Genomic DNA, 20264 nt, shown 5'->3' with positions numbered 1-20264 from the left:
AATATAGAACTAAACGTGGGCATATTTTAATGATTAAATTATAGTATTTTGGATAATTTTAAATAAAATGCGCCAGTAACACAGTTCAACAAAATTTTATAATAGGATTTACAAAAGTAATGCAGGAAACAAATTATTTTCTCAATCAGCCAAGACGCATTCCTGAAAAAAAAATATTGGAGTTTTCTTTCTTATGAGTTAAGCATTTCTTATTTTCGTATCAAAAGATTTTAAAATATGAAAAAATTTATGAAAAATCGCAATTTAGTCTAACAAACAAATAAATCAAAATTTCAATTAAAGTAAAAAGTAAAGTTCAGAAGTTTAATTTGATGCACATTGTATAAAAACTATTTTAAACTATTTTAACTTTTCATACTGAATACATCAGTATGTTTTTTACGATAAAAATAACGTTTTACAACATTATTATATTTTAAAAATAGAATGCTGATATAGTTTTATTTTTCTAAATACGATATTTTTTTTAAAAAATATTTTTTTGAAAAGTTAGGGTTCCCATCAGAAATTTTTTTTTTTATTTAATGCATCAAATATACAATTTTTATTCAATGTACTTGCTATTTAATTAATTTATGTCAACGCAAAATGTACTTATACAAATTTTTAAAAACACAGAATATGCTTTTAAGAAAATGTTCTCGAATTTACTCAAAAACGTTCGTTCTCAGTAGTAAAAAAATAAAAATAATTAAATCAGCTAATATTTTATTCAATTTAGAAGTTAGTTTTTTAAATAAACAAATACATATTCAAATCTTTAAAATAAATAAATTCAATAAATTGTACCATTGCGTAAAATTATTCTTAGTGGGGAAAAAGGAAATGAAAATAAAACATTAAAAGAATATTGTTTCTGAAATCGCTAAGGGGAAGGAAAATGCGGACTGTATAAAAGAATGAAAACCATGATAAAATCAAATCAAGTAAACTACAACCAAATTTTTAAACACATAAGGCGAATACAATACAAATATTGTAACTTGAATCGAACAAATACGTTCCGCCATTTTCATTCGAAACAAATATTCTTAGATGTAAATTTATTTTTCGAACTAACTTTTTTTTTCATCTCAAAACAAGCGGATGGAGAGAAAATAAAGATAAAACTGATTGATACTACTTTATAGATACATATTAATGTGAGGGGATTTTTTTAAATATATTAATATGGGGGGATTTTTTTAAATATATTAATATAGGGGGATTTTTTAAATATATAAATATGGGGGGATTTTTTTAAATACATTAATATGGGGGATTTTTTTAAATATATTAATATGGGGGATTTTTTAAATATATTAATGTGGGGGATTTTTTTAAATATATTAATATGGGGGGGGGGAGTTTTTAAATATATAAATATGGGGGGATTTTTTGCATCGATGAAATTAATGCAGAGCATTATTATTAACAAAGTCAAGGGTATGCATGCACTTTAACATATTAATTTAAAACAATATTATGAACTTTTATATTAATTATTTTTATGCGAAACGATTGAGGTAAACTTTTTTTCAATGAGAATTAGCATCATTCGAGTAAAAAAAGAATAAAGTTACTTTCTTAATAATATTTAGGTCTTATCAACGACAATAGCTTTTTTTCTTCTTTTTCTCCCCCTTTGGTGCCTTTGGGTAGTTTTTCGAAGACCTCGTCGTCACATGAAATGGTGCTTTTTGGCGAATAATATGCTATTTTCATAACTGCTGTGAGTTTGTAACAGTTACTCGTGACTGTTATGACAAGTTAGTCAACAAGCTATTTAAGCTTATTCAGAAAATGGTGCGAAATGATATGGAGAAAGCCAAAATTTTGTGGAAATGAAAAGACTTTGTGGTATAATTTTTTAAATTAGCAAACTGTTTTTTTTTTTTTTAAATTAATAACTTATAAGTAATTTAAGTTATTCGTCCATTCTAAAAGCCAGATAATTCTTCACTGCAAGATGATATATATAGTTTAAAATAATCTCTCTGCTTCAAGTGTAAGGCACTTATACTGTTTCTTTTGTATTTTCCTTGGTGACAGACATTCAAAAACCATTTTAGTCCGTCAACTTGGCAATGCTCCTCAAAATTCGCTTAATAAGTACTTTATGTAATTCTGACTGACCATTAACATGCCTGATTGGAATTTTTACATGTCAGGCAACATAATTTTCAAGCCCTGATGGGGTCAGAAACAAAAGTACCCGTAAATTCTTCCAAACTTCAGGAATACATTGTTACAAGTCTTGAGTTTTTTCTCATTGGTGGGGTTTTGTTTATAAACTTAAAAGTTCATGCTTTGTGTTTTACTATAATGTTTTTTGCCAGTTTTTGAAAACATCGACACGTCGCATCTGTGCTGTTAACAGAATTCCTATAATTAAATGAAATTATTAAATAAATCAATATATTTATAGATTTAAGAATGAAATTTTTTCCAATTTTCGGAACCTCTAGTTTTAAATGCATTTCATTACAATTGTCGTTTCGCCATTAAATCTAAAAAATTAAAACCTAATTTAACTCTACCAACTACTCAACCTAATTTAACTCTACTTGCTTGCCAATTAAGATTTTGACCTCTTCCTCACATAAAAACTAAATCATTATAGTTAATCATAAAACTGAAAATTAGAAAATAATTAAATTAAATCAAAAAATTTTAACAGCTGCGTTTTTCAAATGGGTTAAAAAGAAAAATAATTATATTTTTTCCCCACACGTTTTATCTTAATGTAGCAAAAAAACCACTGGAAATTAACCCTAGATCATTCGAAAGTGTCTCTATGTTTTTCGTTAAAAATTGCTTCTTAATTTAATAAACAAATACAAAAAGCATTTAAGAACTAAACAAAGATTAAAAATGATCGCATTCATCACCATCTTGTCCCGGTTTCCAAGATAATCTCTCAAAACAGATTCTAAGAGAAGAATTATATAAAAGAAGTTGGATTTTCAATTTTATCGTATCTTAACAGAACATGGTTGTAAAACATGACGTACTTCTAAAAGCTTGCTAAATCCAAAAACAATATTCCTCGAATTCGTACTAGTTAACAATGAAAGAATTATTTTCAGTTTGTAGCACATCCAAATTGCCAGCAACTGCTGACATCTATTTGGTATGAAGGTTTCCCAGTGTGGAGAAGAAGAAATGGTTTTATGAAAATTTTGCTGTGTTGTGGTCTCATTGCCTGTATTCCTGCAATTTCACTATATTATCTCATCTGCCCGAGGTCCAAAATGGGGAAACTCGTTCGATCACCTTTCATGAAATTCATATATCACAGGTCAGTTATCTATTTATTCATTTTTATTGACCAGTCGAAATGTTAAAAACGATTTCAAAACTTTTGCACGACACTTAATTTGAACATAGATCTTTTGCATTACAAATATGTAGCTCTTTTCAAAACTTAACAAGCCAATTAAAATTTAATATTGAGACTGGTATGACATCCACATTATAGTGAAAAACTTCATTTGTATTTAAAGCAATAAAAAGATAATAATAAAAGATAATAATGTTGATTTTAAATGTTGTTTATACTTGTTCTATTGAATGAAAAAAAAATCGAAATTTGTTGATTAATAAAAGTAGAAAGAAATATTATAAAAATAATAATAATTAAAAAAATTGCTGACTTTCGTACATATTTTTTCTAATGTTAGTGCGTTATTGCTTTACTGCTGTTACAGCTTCCTAACAAAAAGATTTTGATCGTCATTTCACCAATTTCATTAAGTAGAATAATTTTCAGAAAATTGAGCCGCGGTAACTCAGGCTCCCCAATGAGGTGACCTGGGTTTGAATACCAGCTATGGCTAGTCCATACGAATTCCGCACCTGGCTCACAACGACCACAGAGCAGACGCCAAATATAATCAGTGATAGAGACGGTTTAGAGTACCCTGTCGTCAGGCTAATCATAAGAGGTTTCCGTGATTTTCCTCTCCATGCAACGCAAATGCGGTTAGTTTAATAAAAGAGTCTTCCCTGAAAGCAAATTTCTCCCAATACTTGATCAAGGAGATCTCTTATTTTCAGGATTTGGTTCAACATTACAAGGCTAAGTAGGTGAACATTAGTAGTCTTAAACTGAAAATTGGATCGGCTGTTCATTGGCAGTGATAAAATAAAAATAAAATTATCAGAATTAAATTATCAATAAATTATTAAATAAATAATTATTAAATTATTAAATTATTAAATTATTAAATAAATTATTAAATAAATAATTATTAAATTATTAAATTATTAAATAAATTATTAAATAAATAATTATTAAATTATTAAATTATTAAATAAATTATTAAATAAATAATTATCAAATTATTAAATTATTAAATAAATTATTAAATAAATAATTATTAAATTATTAAATTATTAAATAAATAATTGTTAAATTATTAAATTATAAAATAAAATTATCAGTACGCATAATGTTTTTTCTTTGTAATGTTAGTGCGTCATTCGGATGTTTCCTTCTTCTACTGGTATTAGCTTCTACAAGAACAGAGGGAAGCGAAAGGTCGAGGCAGAACATTCGAGGACCGCCACCATCATTTGTTGAATGGCTCATATTTTTTTGGGTGACAGGCAAGTACACTTATATACCAATATTTGAAAGCAGAGATACTTTCGCAATGTAAAATATCTCAGGATAATATTGAAATAAAATGCCTTTTAGCAAACGGAAAATTCCATTGTAGCAAACTAGCAGTTGTCGATTAATAATTCATAAAAGAGCACAGTTATATTTAGTAAACATTGGAACTTATGAATATGTATTTTTAATTAATAAATGAAATAGTTTAAACAATTCTGACTAAAAATGTAATGTTGTAATAAATGAACCGAAATTGTTTTGCTTATAGTAAGAACACTGTAAGAACTTCCGGATGAATTTACGGTAAAGAGTATCAGCACTCAGGGTGCTGGTTCTTTATACTGTAAAATCCATTTTTACAGCAACATGTTACAGAACAAAAATTCTGATTTAGCGTAATTTTTACTGCAATAATTATCGTAAAATCACTGAATCTCTGATTGATTAAATATTACATCAAAAATTACGGTATTACGGTATATTTTATAACAAAAAAGCATTTTACGGAGGCCTCCAAACTCCTTTCACCCGCTCTTCTTAAACTATAGGAACCCTATATTCCAGATTTCTGTTACCTCCTATATTTTGAGGATCAGTAATCCAAATCCATCATAAAAAAAGGTTTCTTCTTCTGAAAGTACGTTTTTGTGTCTGGTTTCGCAACCTAAAGCATCGCCTGCACAAATAAATTAGCATATTTCAGACCCCCCTTTTGAACCATTAAGATTGATTCCTAGTACGTGAGAATTGAAAGTTATTCGTGGTGTTTGGTTTATTTATTTTCGCACACTGCATGTAGGATTTATATAAAAACAGTGTTTGCTTTAAGTTTTACAGCAATTTTCAGAGCATTATATTAACAGGGACTAGTTACGGGTGTAAAGATGTTGTTTTACGAAGTCATTTTCAGTAAACTGAGGCAAAACTGTTTACATTGTATAAACAGCTGTTCACTAATGTTTGATTTATTTATGACCACATCATATTAAGCTATGGCTTGCTTTCTCTGAGAAACAAGGACATTTTTTGATGGTTTTAAATTCTTGACCCTCAAAGTAAGGGGGAATGTATAAACTACTCTAAAGTGTTAATTTGATTTAACTTAACACCGCCCAGCCCCTATAGGGGGCATTCGGGAAATACTAAAGTCTCGAAATACATGCCTGCGTCTTCTCAGTACAAGAAAACAAATAGATTGTAATGAACAAAGCAGGCCTTCAAATGAAGCAACTCAGAGAGTAACCCTGGGTTGCACAGGAGTAAATGTACAGGTGTAAAGATGCGCTGCTTACCGAGCTCCAAGTCACAACTGAAGAATGCTCCAAAGTGTTAAATGGGTGTTTTAAAGTGTTATTGACTGACTTGTGACCTTGTCAATCTGTATACTAAGCTATGATGCCCCGAATGAAACTTTTTTCTTCCTTGCAATGCTAAAATATGCTTTTCATGTTCAGGACGTTAAATCTTTTAAATAATATTGTTGCTTACAAGAATAAAGCTTAATGATTTATATATTTTTTTCTACAGGAATGGTGTGGGCTGAATGCAAGCAACTTTGGGAAGAAGGCTTAAAAGCTTACGTACGACAGTGGTGGAACTGGTTAGATTTCATCATGTTATCATTTTATCTTGCAACTTTTTCTCTGAAAGCTGTTGCCTTCTTCCAAATCCATAGTGATTATTATGGCAGCAGAGTCATGGAGAGACATCATTGGCCTGATAATGATCCTACTTTGATAGCAGAAGGAGTGTTTGCCGTAGCAAATGTTTTTAGTTTTGCAAGGATAATTTACTTGTTTCAAACGAATCCCCATCTGGGACCTCTGCAGATATCACTTGGTTGCATGATAGTGGATATTGCAAAATTTCTCTTCATATTCTTTTTAATTTTAACATCTTTCGCATGCGGTTTGAACCAACTCTACTGGTATGCGGATTACTTCGATGAAAGCTGTCAAGTCCGACAAGATAATGGAACTACTTCTACGGCGGGGAACTGCAATCAAAATAGCGAACCTTTCATGACGTAAGTATACAATTATTTTATTGCGTTTGTGATTCTAAAACTAACATAGCATAATCCGTAATCAATGAACTTTAAATATAAGTTAAGAGTGTTTATCAAAATAAAGTAATAAAAACTTACACTCGGTAAATGAGAATTAATATTTAGAAGAAAAAATTAACATGGCAAATTCCGTAATCAATGAACTTTAAATATAAGTTAAGAATATTTGTCAAAATAAAGTAATAAAAACTTACACATTCGGTAAATGAGAATTAATATTTTGAAGAAAAAACTTACGTTATCAAAATACTTCCGAATACTGAACGTTATCAAAATACTTCCGAATTAGTACGGTGGTCAATAAAAAAGACGGATTAAAAGAGTTAAAACTAATTTAGTTAGTTTAACTTCACCCATCAATTTAAATTGACGAACAATGTTTGGCTACTTTTGCACAGAGGGACAATTAGAGACAGACACTTGTTTTTTTTTCCTCCATAAAGTGTTGAATGTTGGTTGGTTTTTTCCCATTAAGCGTTCAATGTTGCTGGATAAGTTCATTGCGTTTTTAATGCGTCATTGAGAAAAGTTATAGAAATCTTTAAAGATTGACGCATTATTAAGCGATAACTAAAACAAATTTATTTCTGATTTTTTTAATTTTAATTTAAATTTTAAGTCTGAATCACCTAAACTTCGAAAATCAATTTTCAAATCTAGAGCTTGTTGGGAAAATATCTTGAATGATATTTTGCAAGCAAGATTTGTTCATTGGAGAGCATGTTATACTCGGTTGTAAGTACGGAATGTGTATTAATGTAAACATGATCTTCTTCTAAGTTCTTAAAATATCATTATTTTGTAGCAACATTTTGTGCCACTTCTGAGGGTTTTTGTTTTTAATTTATTTTAAATAAAACAATAAGTTTTGAATACTTTAACAAAATAAATCAGTTAAGCTCTTTTTAATGTGGTATATGGCATTTCCCATTCTAATTGGTGAGAAGAACTGAAGAATAAATAAAACTGCATGTTACGCTAAGTCAGCACTCTAGGTAAAGTGATTTTGTGTCCTCCAATTAGTAGTCTCAAACTTGACTTAAACTGTTATCTAGCACACAGTAAAGCTTCTTGTTACCAAATGTATACCGAAAATTTTATATAATCTCTAAAATTTTTGAAAAATTTTTTTTTGTTGACGCGTATAAGGGAAGACCAAATCAATAATAAAAGTTATTAAATTTATTGTTATAGTTATGAGTAATAATATAATTATATTAATTATATTATTACGTAATACTAATATTATACTACTTCTATTGTTTTATTATTCACTTAAATGTAGTATACGTGGTATTCCTAACATCCCATTAACGATAAAATCACCACATTTTTTTTTCATTTTTATAAGTTTAAATTTACACCCTTTGAAAAATTTTATTAAATGCGCAAACTGATAAATCCTCTTAGATTTTCATGTATTGTACGAAATTTTGGTACACGTTGAAACATTATATCGCACACATTTGTTGCAACTTCAATACGGTGTGAAGATAAACTATACTACAATGTAATTTTCTTTAAATTTTATTACATGGTAATGTGGTTCAAATTTAACTTAAACATGTTTTAATTCACCCGTTATTTAATAAGGTGTGAATTTAAAGGAGTGCTTAAAATGCCCCCTATATTGTGATTTAAGATACCGATTTATCAAAATTGAATCGGTTTTTCCAAAAGTATAGAGACGTGTATAAAAAATTTGTTTCAGAACGTCGGTCGCAATTGAATTTGATTCCACACTTCATGAAATTATCACGTGACTCATTCAACCATGGAACTATATTCAGATGATTTTGTATAGCGAAAACAATGAACAAATTCCTAGTCTTGAACTTTTTCAAACATGCGTACCTTCCACGATATTGCATAAAAAGTTTATAGATGCCCCGTTTAAAAGCAGTATCTGATTTGCTCGTGATTGATATCTGATAAAACAATATCTATTTCCAAATTTGTTACAAATTATTCTGAATTATTATATAATTCTAAATTACCCTCGTTAAATAGTGGAATTTTGAGCTAATATAATGCAATTTTCGAGGCTCACGAATTTCATTTGTGTTATTACAAATTCCATTGTGACGAATGTTTAAATTTTTAACCTCTAAAAACTTGAAACCGGATAGTTATAAGATTAATTTTATAGTTTACCTTTTATCCATTATCTCTGTTAGAAAGTGCTGGAATAAGAAATATGTAGTTTTTACATTTTTGGAAAGTGGAAACAAAGGAAAAAGGAATGGAAAAAATTATCATTTTAAATAAAAAATTGAGCATTTAAAACGAAAAAAATGCATTCTTTGGATTTATTTTAATAGATTTTATTTTCGATGCAATCAAATTAGTGGACAAATGATGTAACACCTTTTTGTTCATGATCGAAAGAACATTTCATGATTAAAATAACGAAAATTTAGATAATAACTAAGAACCATATTTAGAAATATATTTTCATAATATTTTGATAAATGCCTGTTTTTTTTTATTTCTTAAGCAATATGCCACTTTAAAGTTTATAAGATTCATTTCATTTGCAGACTTTCCAAATTATTCATCCTGTCTTGCACCAGAATTTTTATTCAGTGTGAAAATTCAAATAATTTCTATTATCTATTCTTTGACTGAATTTGAAATATAAAAGGAATAAATATATGGTAAAATGAAGAAAACTAAACTATGAATATGAATAAATTTTTAATGCAATTATTAGATTTTTCTTACTAAATTTTACTTTTCACGATTTACTGATTTATAGACATTTTTTAACTATTTTGCTTCATACGTAATTAAAAACTGAAAGTAACTTTTTTTATTTAACATACCTTTGCTGTGGTCTAAATTCAACATCTTGGATCACTTGAAAGGAGAAAAAAAATCTTCTGAAGATATCCCTCACTGGTTAGTTACGACAAATAAGTTAAATAGTGTGTTAAATAGTGAAGTGTTAATTTACGAGTGCTTTGTTTTTAATAGTGTATGAATCATAAGATCATGCAAGATCATTTCATAATTCATTGATTCAAGATCATAAGATAATTCCACACTGAAAAATAATTACCCCTAAAGGAATTATCAGCTGCTTAGTAAAAATTATTTTAGTTTCTCAACTTGCACACCACATACAATTTAAAAATTAACTCTAATTTAAAAAATATTGATAAGTTAAAGCAATACACTGAGTAGTCTTGAAAGTCATTGAGTTAAATAAACTAACAAGAATAAATGAATAAAATTTTTGCAGAATTTTCTAATTGAAAATTTTAATATTTAAATATTGAACTATAAAAACGAAATAGATGTCTTGAATGAAATCGTTAGTTCATATTTTTATTTTAAGAAACGAAGAATACAGATTTTATATCATTTGTTTTTTTGGAGCTTCACCTCTCTCTGTTTGCATGTTTTGTTCATATCTGCTGTATATTTTGTTTTAGCTTTTGTAATGTTGCGTGATAAAGACCAGAATTTGTATTTGACTTATGGGGTATGCATAAATTTGTTTTAAAGTTTTGGTCAAGCGGGGCTTAAGAGTGAAAGAAAGACTTTTTCTTTTGCATGCTTGAGTGGTTTAGAGAGTTGATTCAATAGTGTTATTTTTGAAAAAATAAATTTTTATACTTCACGCTTGAAACATTCCCTCATTTTTTTTTACTGAAAATAAAAAATAATTATTTTTTTTAAATTAATGCTAAGTAATGCTTTTGCTGTTTTTAACAGAAAATATTGAGTTACAAATTTCTCCAATATCTTTATTTAATTGCTTCAATTCTTAGGCTCCTTTTTAATTACAAATTTTGGTATTTTTAAAAAATTTGTAATAACGCTATTTTAATCATGTTTTAACCATCACGTTTATTTTATGATTTTAAAGATAAGAAATTAAAAAAAACACATACATCTGAAGCTATTTTTAATATTCCATTTAAATTTTGAGATGAAACTCATGACAGTAAATAGTATAGTATTGGCAGATTTAAACAAAAAGTCATAACAATCAGACAGTATACATGGTGTTTCGCTAAAACTACTTTTTATAATATAATTTTATTATCCTGGTCAAAAATGAAGATCAATAAGTATACAAATTGGGAGTCGTAAATTGATACTTGACCAAGGAAAAAACAAAAACGCTATCGAAATCTGATTGCAACGTATTTGGAAAAAAGGAAAACGTACAGGAAAGCGTATTTGATAAACAAATCAAGTTCGATAGCGGGAGGAAACAGATATGAGTTGAAAGATGATTATTAAGATCACCTTGAAATTTCAATTTCCAACTAAACCTGCTTCTACGTTTATTACATTCACCTTCCTGTGCTGTGATTTGTCAGATTTCTATATCATTTTTTCCCCTTGGTTATATAGTAATTTGCCAAAGAGCATATTCTTCTGTTTTCATTCTTGATAAGGATTCTATTAATGAACATGTTTGGTGGTCTTAACGGAACACCCTGCATATTTACATATTTAAAGTTGCCACAAGTGTTCTAATGTTTGAATTCCGTGGATTTCACTTTGCTGATAGGGTAAAGCCTGGCACCCAATACTTTTTTTTAAAGATTATGGCGATTAAATTCCATTTAAATACCATATAAATTGTAAATATACATCTCCTAAATACAAATACGAGAATGATGAGTAGTTAAAATTTTGGAGTAAATTATAGTTTCTTTGCGCTAAAGGTATGTTACAGTAATTTTGCATCTGTGTGCTTAATGTGTATATTTTTGTAAACTGCAGTAGTAAATATACCTTGTAAATCAAAAATGACTAAAACAAAATAAGGAGAATCTTTATGATTAAAGATTCTCAATACAGGTGATACAGGTTGTGCAATACAGGGTATATTAATCGTGTTTCATCATAATATCCAATTTTTTGTGTAGTACATAATCAGCGTCGTACGTAAACTATGTCTAAATTTTAAATGGGCAGTATTAATAACCTTAAAAATATGGCTTTAGCGATAATGAGTCGAATTCACATTGATTTATATTTCATGCATACAAAGTAATTAAACCTACTCAAGATTTATTCAACAGGTAACTAACTGACTGCCATTCACAAAGCAAAATAATTCGTAATTTGTTACAGACTGCACAAAATATTTTTGCTTTAATTACTTTTAAATAGATTTTTCCCACAAAATTTATTATTTTTACATTTTTATATTTTATAGATTTATATTTTATATTTTATAGATTTATTATATATTTTATAGATCTATAATTTTTTTAGCTGAATTTACTGATATCATTAAATTTCCAAAATTAATCTCGAATAATTTAAAAGGAAAAAGTTAAGTGTTTGACTGACACTAATGTAATCTTTTTGGAAGAACTATTCTGCATATTTATGCATCATATTATTTTAAATAAAGTTACATCATATCGTATAAGCTATCGGAAAATCATATTTATTGAGTTTTAAAGTATTTCTAGAATAAAGAATGGCATTAATTAAAAAATAAATTGTAACTGATTCTCCCTTCTGAATTTCATTAATATCCTAATGGAAAGAAGAAATTAAAAATTATGTTTCAAAATGCAATACATAAAGTTGTTTATAATATTAAAATAAAACTGAATTAATTGAACTCTGAAATATTCAGTGGAAAATGTTTGTGCCCTGGGCAATACACCATTTGATGCCCTTGAAATGAGGAGTGCTATATCATTAAAATACCCTATTTTACAAGAAAAAAAGCATAGGAAAATCTATGATAAATAATGTATAACTTTTAAAAATCTACCCTATATGTAGTAAGTGTAAACGGAAATTATTATACAATAAAAGTAAAATGTCTTTAACGAAATGAAAAGTAGCTCCGAAAAAAATAATATTCGAATTTGAAAACCCCATGTATTAAAATTGAAATAGCGTATACTCATTTTTAAGAAAAATGCATTTGAAGGGAGAAATGCTTGAGGGATATATTCGTTGGCTAACTACCTGCAGGATTCAAGTCAGGGACTTCGGAGCTCTTAATAGGATGCTCTAACCACCTTAGTTGAACACCCGCATCCAGGGAGATTTACTAGGAAACTTTATATAGTAACCGCCGCAATGACATACTAATTCCAATTTCAACGGTACAGAGGGTTGCAGTTTGGAAAATGTGGTGCCTAACTTAGTCAGGAGATCAGTAACTTTAACTTCTTTTTCGCTTATTTTGCTATATCGCAAAAACTTGTAAATGAATGGAATAAAGGCTATGATTTGTCATTACTACGGTCACTATGTAAAGCTTATCAACTCTCCAGGACTGGGGTGTACAGCTATGGAAATTAAACAATCTTACTATGAACTCGGTTCGAATCCTGCCAACAGCCAAATATCATCTCTTTCACACGTCACATACATTTTGCTCAAAAATGAGTACATGATGTTTCAGTTTTGAATGCATGGGGTTTTCAAATTCGTCTCTTATTAGTTTCAGACCTATTTTGACTCATTTTTGCTCAATTTTTATAAAACTTTTTTTACATTGTACATTCTCCATAGTAATTTTTCCTTATGCTATTCGAAGCTACTGTGTACTTATGAAATGCTATTCGAAGCTACTGTGTACTTATGTCAGTCAGCTACCACGGAATTTTCTGTACTTCAGAATTATAATTCTATTTATTCAGCAATTAAATATTTTTAATCTAAGCAAAAGATACGAATTTCGAGAAGTTCCCAACAGAAATTTTCATGCTGAGTTCAGAAAATTAATATTTTTGGGTAATTGACTAACATTTATGGGTTCAATTGCTCTTTAACAAAAAAACCATAAATTAGAAAACATTTTTGAAAAAAGTCTATTTCTACATATATTTCTATCCACAAAATTCATGGAAGGAGTTTTACATCTGTTACGACTATTTTAATGAAACAATATATAATTTAAAATTCAGTGCTCTATTGAACTAGATAGTTCAAGCTTTGAAAATGTTTTACAATGCTCAACATTTTGTTAAATTTGAAATTTTGATGTTCAGATTCACACTCTTGTGAAATTGCCCTTGGAGTTACCAACACGTTCAGGTAAACGTCCGAAACGAGGGGATTAAATCGATCTTAAATAAGCCACCGAACGCAAATTCTGTCGCGACAATAGTCTATTTCTGACCCTACTTATTTTAGCCATTTGCAGTTTAGCTTCGAGCGAATTCAAATAAGCATAGGTAGCTATGATCTAAAATAAAAGTATTTGTTTCCACTTTAAAATATTTTTCGTTTTTAATTTTCATGAAACATACACATAGATATTCCTCTTCATCCCGAATTCGAGTATAAGGCTTCTATCATAGTATAAGGCTTCTATCACTCTATTTGTGGCCAGATATTTTGCATGACACTACGTCATTCCTATTGTTTTCAATTCACTTAGAATCGTTTGAATTCACTTAGAATTCAATTCACTTGATTGATAGGAAATACGAAAAATGTTTTACGGCATTTTTTGCGGCTATAAAAAATAAAGACGACACAGCTTTTATTTAACAAATGACAACCATACTTGTTTAATAAATGAAGTTAAAAAAGCGAAATGTGTGAAGAAAAAACAAACAGTTCCGAACAGAAGTTTGAATTGCTATGACACTCTAAATGTTGGAGGAGAGGACAAACTTATTGTACTATGCACTATCTGCAGAAAAAGCAGAAATCCTATATTGTGTTACGATTAATGAAATCTTCAACATTATACACGACGCATATCACAGTTGGTCAAGGGAGAAGAACTCGTATGATTAAGGATTTAAATCGCAAGTCTAAGAATCTAACAATAGAATCTACCGCCACGTATTTCAGACTATGTGAAGCATGTGAGAAAAAAATTAAAAATATGAAAGAAAGGAATTGTAATCAAACTAATTAAGCATCGCAAAAGGAATTCTCGATGTCAAGTCGACCTTATAGATATGCAGTATAATCCTAATCGAGATAGGAAATTCAGTTTAGTGTAGCTAGATCAGCTTACAAAATTCGTCTTACTGCGAAGCTTACCCAGTAAAAGAACTAGCATATCACATTCTGAATATTTCAACAGCTTGGAGCCCTAGTATTCTTCAGTCCAACAATGGGAAGGAATTTTGCCACCAGATCATATAGAGTTTATGTAAAATTTGATAAAAATAGTGCAATCAAAATAATAATAATAGTATATCTTATGTATATTCGATATAAAAATAGTTCACTGTAAGCCAAGACACAGTCAATCCTAATGTTCTGTAGAACGGGCGAACCAAGATGTTGAGACCATTTTGCAATATGTGTATGGAAACACAATAAGACGGAAAAGTGGTAGGAAATAATAAAATTTGCTCAAGAAAGGTTAAATAAAGATTATAACGAGGAAATCAAATATTCACCTTATGAAGCTATGATTGTCCTTTGAAGCTGAGTTTGCTAACTCCGTTTTGCAACGTGCTTTGATTAGTAGCATGGCCACTGCAGAAGGCTTAAAAAAAGCATAAATATTAATAATGAATGCACAGTTAATATAGAAGATGGTGGCACTAATCTCAAATCAACAGTTACTTTACAATCGTAAGATAATAATAATACATGTTAAAATTAACCATGCATAACGATGGAAGTGGATACTGAAATTCAAATTGAAAAACAAAAGAACCAGATATATGCTCTGACATAAGGATGTTTCAAGGGACAGCTAAAGAAGGAATTGAGAATCAGGCAAGGAAGATGAAGAATATGTCTTTTAAAACTTAGCAAAAACCTACTCTCAGACATGTTAAAGTAAAAATACCTGATATTGATAAATTGAAAATAGATTCGATCCAAAAGCTGGGATAGCCGTTACTACTGACATTATGGCGAGTTTACTAAATTTAATAAGCAAGCTCTAAGTTTTGTAAATTAAAATCGTTGCACTCAGGTTTTGCAAAGAGAATTTTTAAAGCATCAAAGAATTTGATAATAAATAAGTGTGCCTGAATTTGAAAAAAAAACTTTCTTTAGTTGGGGGGGGAGGACTAAAAAAATTTAACTGTTCAAAAACTGTACTACGAAAATGCGTTTGTGCACATCAGATGACGTGCACTATCTACAATAATCGAAGGGACAGTTTTTGACATTATTTCGCAAGAAATATTTAGAGGATTAATTTGAAACTTTAGAGTTGTTCAGTTCATTTGATTTTTCAAACCTAGCCGAAATTTTCCGGGGTTCAAGGGACCGACGGTAAATTATGCAAGAAAACAAGTATTTTTGAACATCCTATACCAGAAAATCAAGAAATCAGCCTGTAACTTGTATCGATTACTTTGATTGTTATTCGCAATAACTACATAAAATTTTGTAAACTTATCTTAAAAATTTATGGAACGAAACTTAATTATTAAAATTTAAAGCAAATAATTAGTTTTTTATACAAAAGTCCATATCTCCTTAAGTGTTTAAGCTAGGTTTACGAAGTTTTATACTGTCACTGAAAATAATAACCAATGTTCTTGATACAAATTACAAGCTTATTGCTTGATTTTCTAGCGTAGTGAGTTCAAAAATACTTGTTTTCTTACGCATTTATTATCGGTCTCTCAAACCTTCGAAAATTTTAAGCTTATTGCTAAGTATGAAAAATCGCATGAACTAATTACTTCTAAAGTAACAAAATAATCCTCTAAGTGTTTCTTGAGAAATTTAAATAAATGCCAAAAACTGAAGGTGTATCTTTCATTATTGTAGAGTAGTGCAGTTTTTGTAATTTGTAATTAAAAGTGCCATAACAGTCAACCTTGCTGTAACAAGTAATGTAGTAAAGAATATGTGGCATTTTGTGTAAATTGATTAATTGAAGTAGATGGATTTTTGTTGACTAATGCAGAAATAAAAAAAAATTAATGGATGATGTCTGATTGAAGCAGATGATGAAAAAGAAAAAAATAATCAATATAAGTCCTTTACTCAGCAGTAGTTATTGAGCTCGAGATACAAAATTAATGTGGCATTTTTTGTAGATTAATTAATTGAAGTAGATGGATTTTTGTTGACTAATGCAGAAATAAAAAAAAATTAATGGATGATGTCTGATTGAAGCAGATGATGAAAAAGAAAAAAATAATCAATATAAAGCCTTTATTCAGTAGTAGTTATTGAGCTCGAGATACAAAATTAAAAGTATATTTTATTCAAATGACTTTTCAAGCAAAATAATAAACTTTGCATGATAATATAAATAGGGACCCAAACCATGAGAGATAAATCCCCCAAGACCTGCTTGATCAGGAACCTATTCAAAAGTAGTATTTAATTAACCCTTTTGGAGTACAGAAGTGATCCATTATTGGCGCCTTATCGAAGAGAGACACAACCAAAAGTAAAGACTTAACCAACCTCACGATATCTCATGTTAATATTTAAATAATGTGGCTGAAAATGTAAGGCTGAAACGTTCATGGGAAATTAAAGTAAACTTAATAAAGTATAAACTAATAGCTAATGTAGTTGAAGAAAGGAAGGTTAAAAATAGATTTTGCCGCTCAGTTGTCGTGACATTGAATTATAATTAGTTATACACTTGCATTGAAATTAAAAGTTAGCCGTTATATTTATTGAGAATGAGACAATATGCATTCACTCTTTATAACATTTAATTTAAACTAATTAACTGATTTATTTGTTTAATAAAGAGATAAAGAATGATTAAATTTATAAAATGAAAGACATTTAAAATCTAGGAATATGTAATGCCTATAATGACATCACAAGTAGTAAGAGTTGTTAAAGTAGTAGCATTAAAGAAAAACACACTACACTTTTCTTATTTTTTAAATTTCATAATTTTTATTTTCTTTCTGAGAAATGATTATTTTTCTCTTATTGCCAGAATTATTTTTAAAAATTATTGATGTCTCTTTAATTGTAGAGAAATTTGTGCATCAGTTCAACTTATTCACATGGGAAATTATTTGCGAAATGGCATAAATATTGGATTGTTTTTTTTTCCTTTCTTGAAGCTCTTTGAAAATTAATTATAAGACAGTTCAATTGATATAGTCTTAAATCATACCTTATTTTGATCAGTTTTGCAATTTATATTTTCAATTAAAGTATGATTTAACCTTTTGGGGACGCACTGTACATCGGTACCTTGAACAAAAATATATCTGTGAATCAAAAATATATCTTTGAATGGAAAATTCTATCATAAGTAATTCTTCGTTTTGGGATTTTACCAAAGAAGTTGGTAACTCCTAGGTTTTGCCGCAAAGGGTTGGTAAAAGTCCGAAATGAAATCATATTAAAACATGCTTCTGAATTTTACCAAGCCGATGTAGTAAATCCTAAGTTTTACAAGTAACACTTGGAATTTGCCACATTTACAGAAACATATTCATCGCATACGTGCCCCTGCTGGAGGGTTGAAAAATAATTGCAAAGCAAGAGTCTCTCACTGCATCTATGTTTATCTAATTCCTTTTAAATTTAAATTATATTGCTTTATACCACAAAACCCCTTTTTCTAACTAAATATATTTCAATGTTATTCTTATTTCAAAGTATTAAATAGATCATTTTTCCAGTAAACTTCATCTAACTCCAAATTATATCATGTAAAATACAAAATTCAATTTCCATAAAAGCTTTATATATAATATAATTTTTTTAAATATTAGTCATGATTTTGAAACAAACTTTACACTATTATGTTTCCTTATTAAAGTATCACATATTTATCCGTTCTTTACTTTGAAGCGACAGTATAATCTACTTTTTTTATCTATTATTAGGATTTGAGAGTTGGTTATACTGCTTTTTAATCTGTAAGCTTAAAATGTAAGTAATATACGAAGAAAAAAACATATATCAGGTTCTTATACTTAACCAATTTTGACTGATAGCCCTTAAAATGTGCCTTTTTACTCAATTCGTGCAATGAAGTTATTCTACTAATTTTTATGAACACGAAAAAAATCTTTTTAACTTGAACTTCATGTTTCCAAATTTCATCCATAACTTAGACTTAGTCAAAATAAATAACAAAAACTTCACGTCATTACTATTGTGTTAGATCACTGTACTAATTTATGTATAATTAATTATCTAAATAATTTTTTTAACATATAAATAGAAGAACGGCATTAATAATTCTGAAATTTTTCAATTTTTTTAGCCCCGGTGTAGGATATCAAGGAATAAGTCTGTGAGTGAATCTTAAACTTTATCAGTGTTATTTCTTTTGCAACTGTATCGCTTAAAATCTTACTTCTTTTTCACTGTGCTTGTACCAGAAGATTGTGCTAATTACTAAGTGTACCTTTCATACATTTGTTAAGCTTGCTTAAAATATAATAGAAAAGTTTTGCTTAGAAACAACTCAGATGTTACATATATTCTATGTTAAAGAAATAGAAGATTCAAGGTCCATTACTCATGTATACAACTTTTGGCCAAGAAATTATATCAAATGAAAATGATTGTTAGATCAGTTTTTCGTGTTTCATAGCTCCAAAAACTAATGGGATTTTAAAAAGCAAGCAAAAGTACTCATGACTGATTGCTGTTTTTAAAAATTTTGGATATGAAAGTAAGGATCTTTAATCACTAATTTCTTTTACATGGAATATATCAATAAATTGTGACTAGACGCATGCAAATTACGCATGACTTTCAGACTCTAAAAACGTTTTAATTTGATGCGTATTAGTGCCATAGTGAATTGAATTAGTTTGTGTTTGTGTAAGAGATTTCCCATTAATGCTAATGTTTGTATAGTGTTGTGTGTATGCTTGTTTGAATTTTTATGTGTGTTGATTAAGTAAGAAGCTTCAGTAGTGCTTCAAGAGAAAGCTCTGAATTTTATAAAATGTATAATTTAGAACTAATAGCATATAGCGAATATCTTATTAGAAATATAAACCTATGATATATCACATGTGATATCGCATATGATATCACATATGATAATAATCACATATGATAATAAAAAAATATCACATATGATAATAAAAAAAATTATATACAAAGAGAATTAAAAATAATAAAAGAGATACATTTTATTTGGCTACTTAAGTTATAGAAACATGATTTTTTAAAAATAAACTGTCTTTGAAAAATAATCCTGCCAAACTTACCTTGAAAATACGTTTGCATATTTTAAAGGATTTATTGGCATATTTTTCCTATTCGTTAATTAAATAGTACAATGAAAATTTTTAAAACATATTCCAAATTCCTTTGCATACCTTTAAAGATTTAAATCGAAAGATTACAAACCATGCATGGCACTGGTTGGTGATGCTGACTAATTTTATGATATTCCTAGTTAGAAATGAAACATTTTTTTCATTTATCGAAAAGTTATAAAACCGATACTGCTCTTCCAATTTAAAATTGTCTGCACATTTTCACTACAATTTCAGTTTTAAGTTACTTTTATTTCAACAAAATAGGAACATATTTTGACACGTATCTATGTTTTATATTAAAATATACTTGCGTGCCAAGACTGAGCACAATTGATGGGTACGAATTTGAGCACCTACCTGAGAGTATAATTAAAAATACTTTTAATCATTTTGATGCAAATATTTTCGAACATATTTTATAGTGTCATGAATTTTT

General features: G+C 28.6%; 1 protein-coding gene across 4 annotated transcripts in view; it reads left to right on the top strand.

The window, feature by feature from the left end:
- Positions 1-20264, top strand: part of LOC107450089 (transient-receptor-potential-like protein) — a 202090-nt gene that overhangs the window by 160555 nt on the left and 21271 nt on the right. For 2 of the 4 annotated variants that reach the window (XM_071187496.2, XM_071187495.2), the window contains 4 exons: positions 3090-3301; positions 4478-4611; positions 6149-6647; positions 18814-18843. In XM_071187496.2, coding sequence (XP_071043597.1) covers positions 3090-3301; positions 4478-4611; positions 6149-6647; positions 18814-18843 — 875 coding nt within the window. The remainder of the gene's footprint in view (positions 1-3089; positions 3302-4477; positions 4612-6148; positions 6648-18813; positions 18844-20264) is intronic. The other 2 variants (XM_071187497.2, XM_043042127.3) reach the window with 1 other exon arrangement.

The sequence above is a fragment of the Parasteatoda tepidariorum genome, chromosome 11 (assembly GCF_982258835.1).
Source record: "Parasteatoda tepidariorum strain Cologne lab strain chromosome 11, Ptep-v5.0, whole genome shotgun sequence".
Classification (NCBI taxonomy): domain Eukaryota; kingdom Metazoa; phylum Arthropoda; class Arachnida; order Araneae; family Theridiidae; genus Parasteatoda; species Parasteatoda tepidariorum.
Note: the sequence above shows the minus strand (reverse complement) of the source record. Positions and strands in the feature narration are given on the sequence as shown.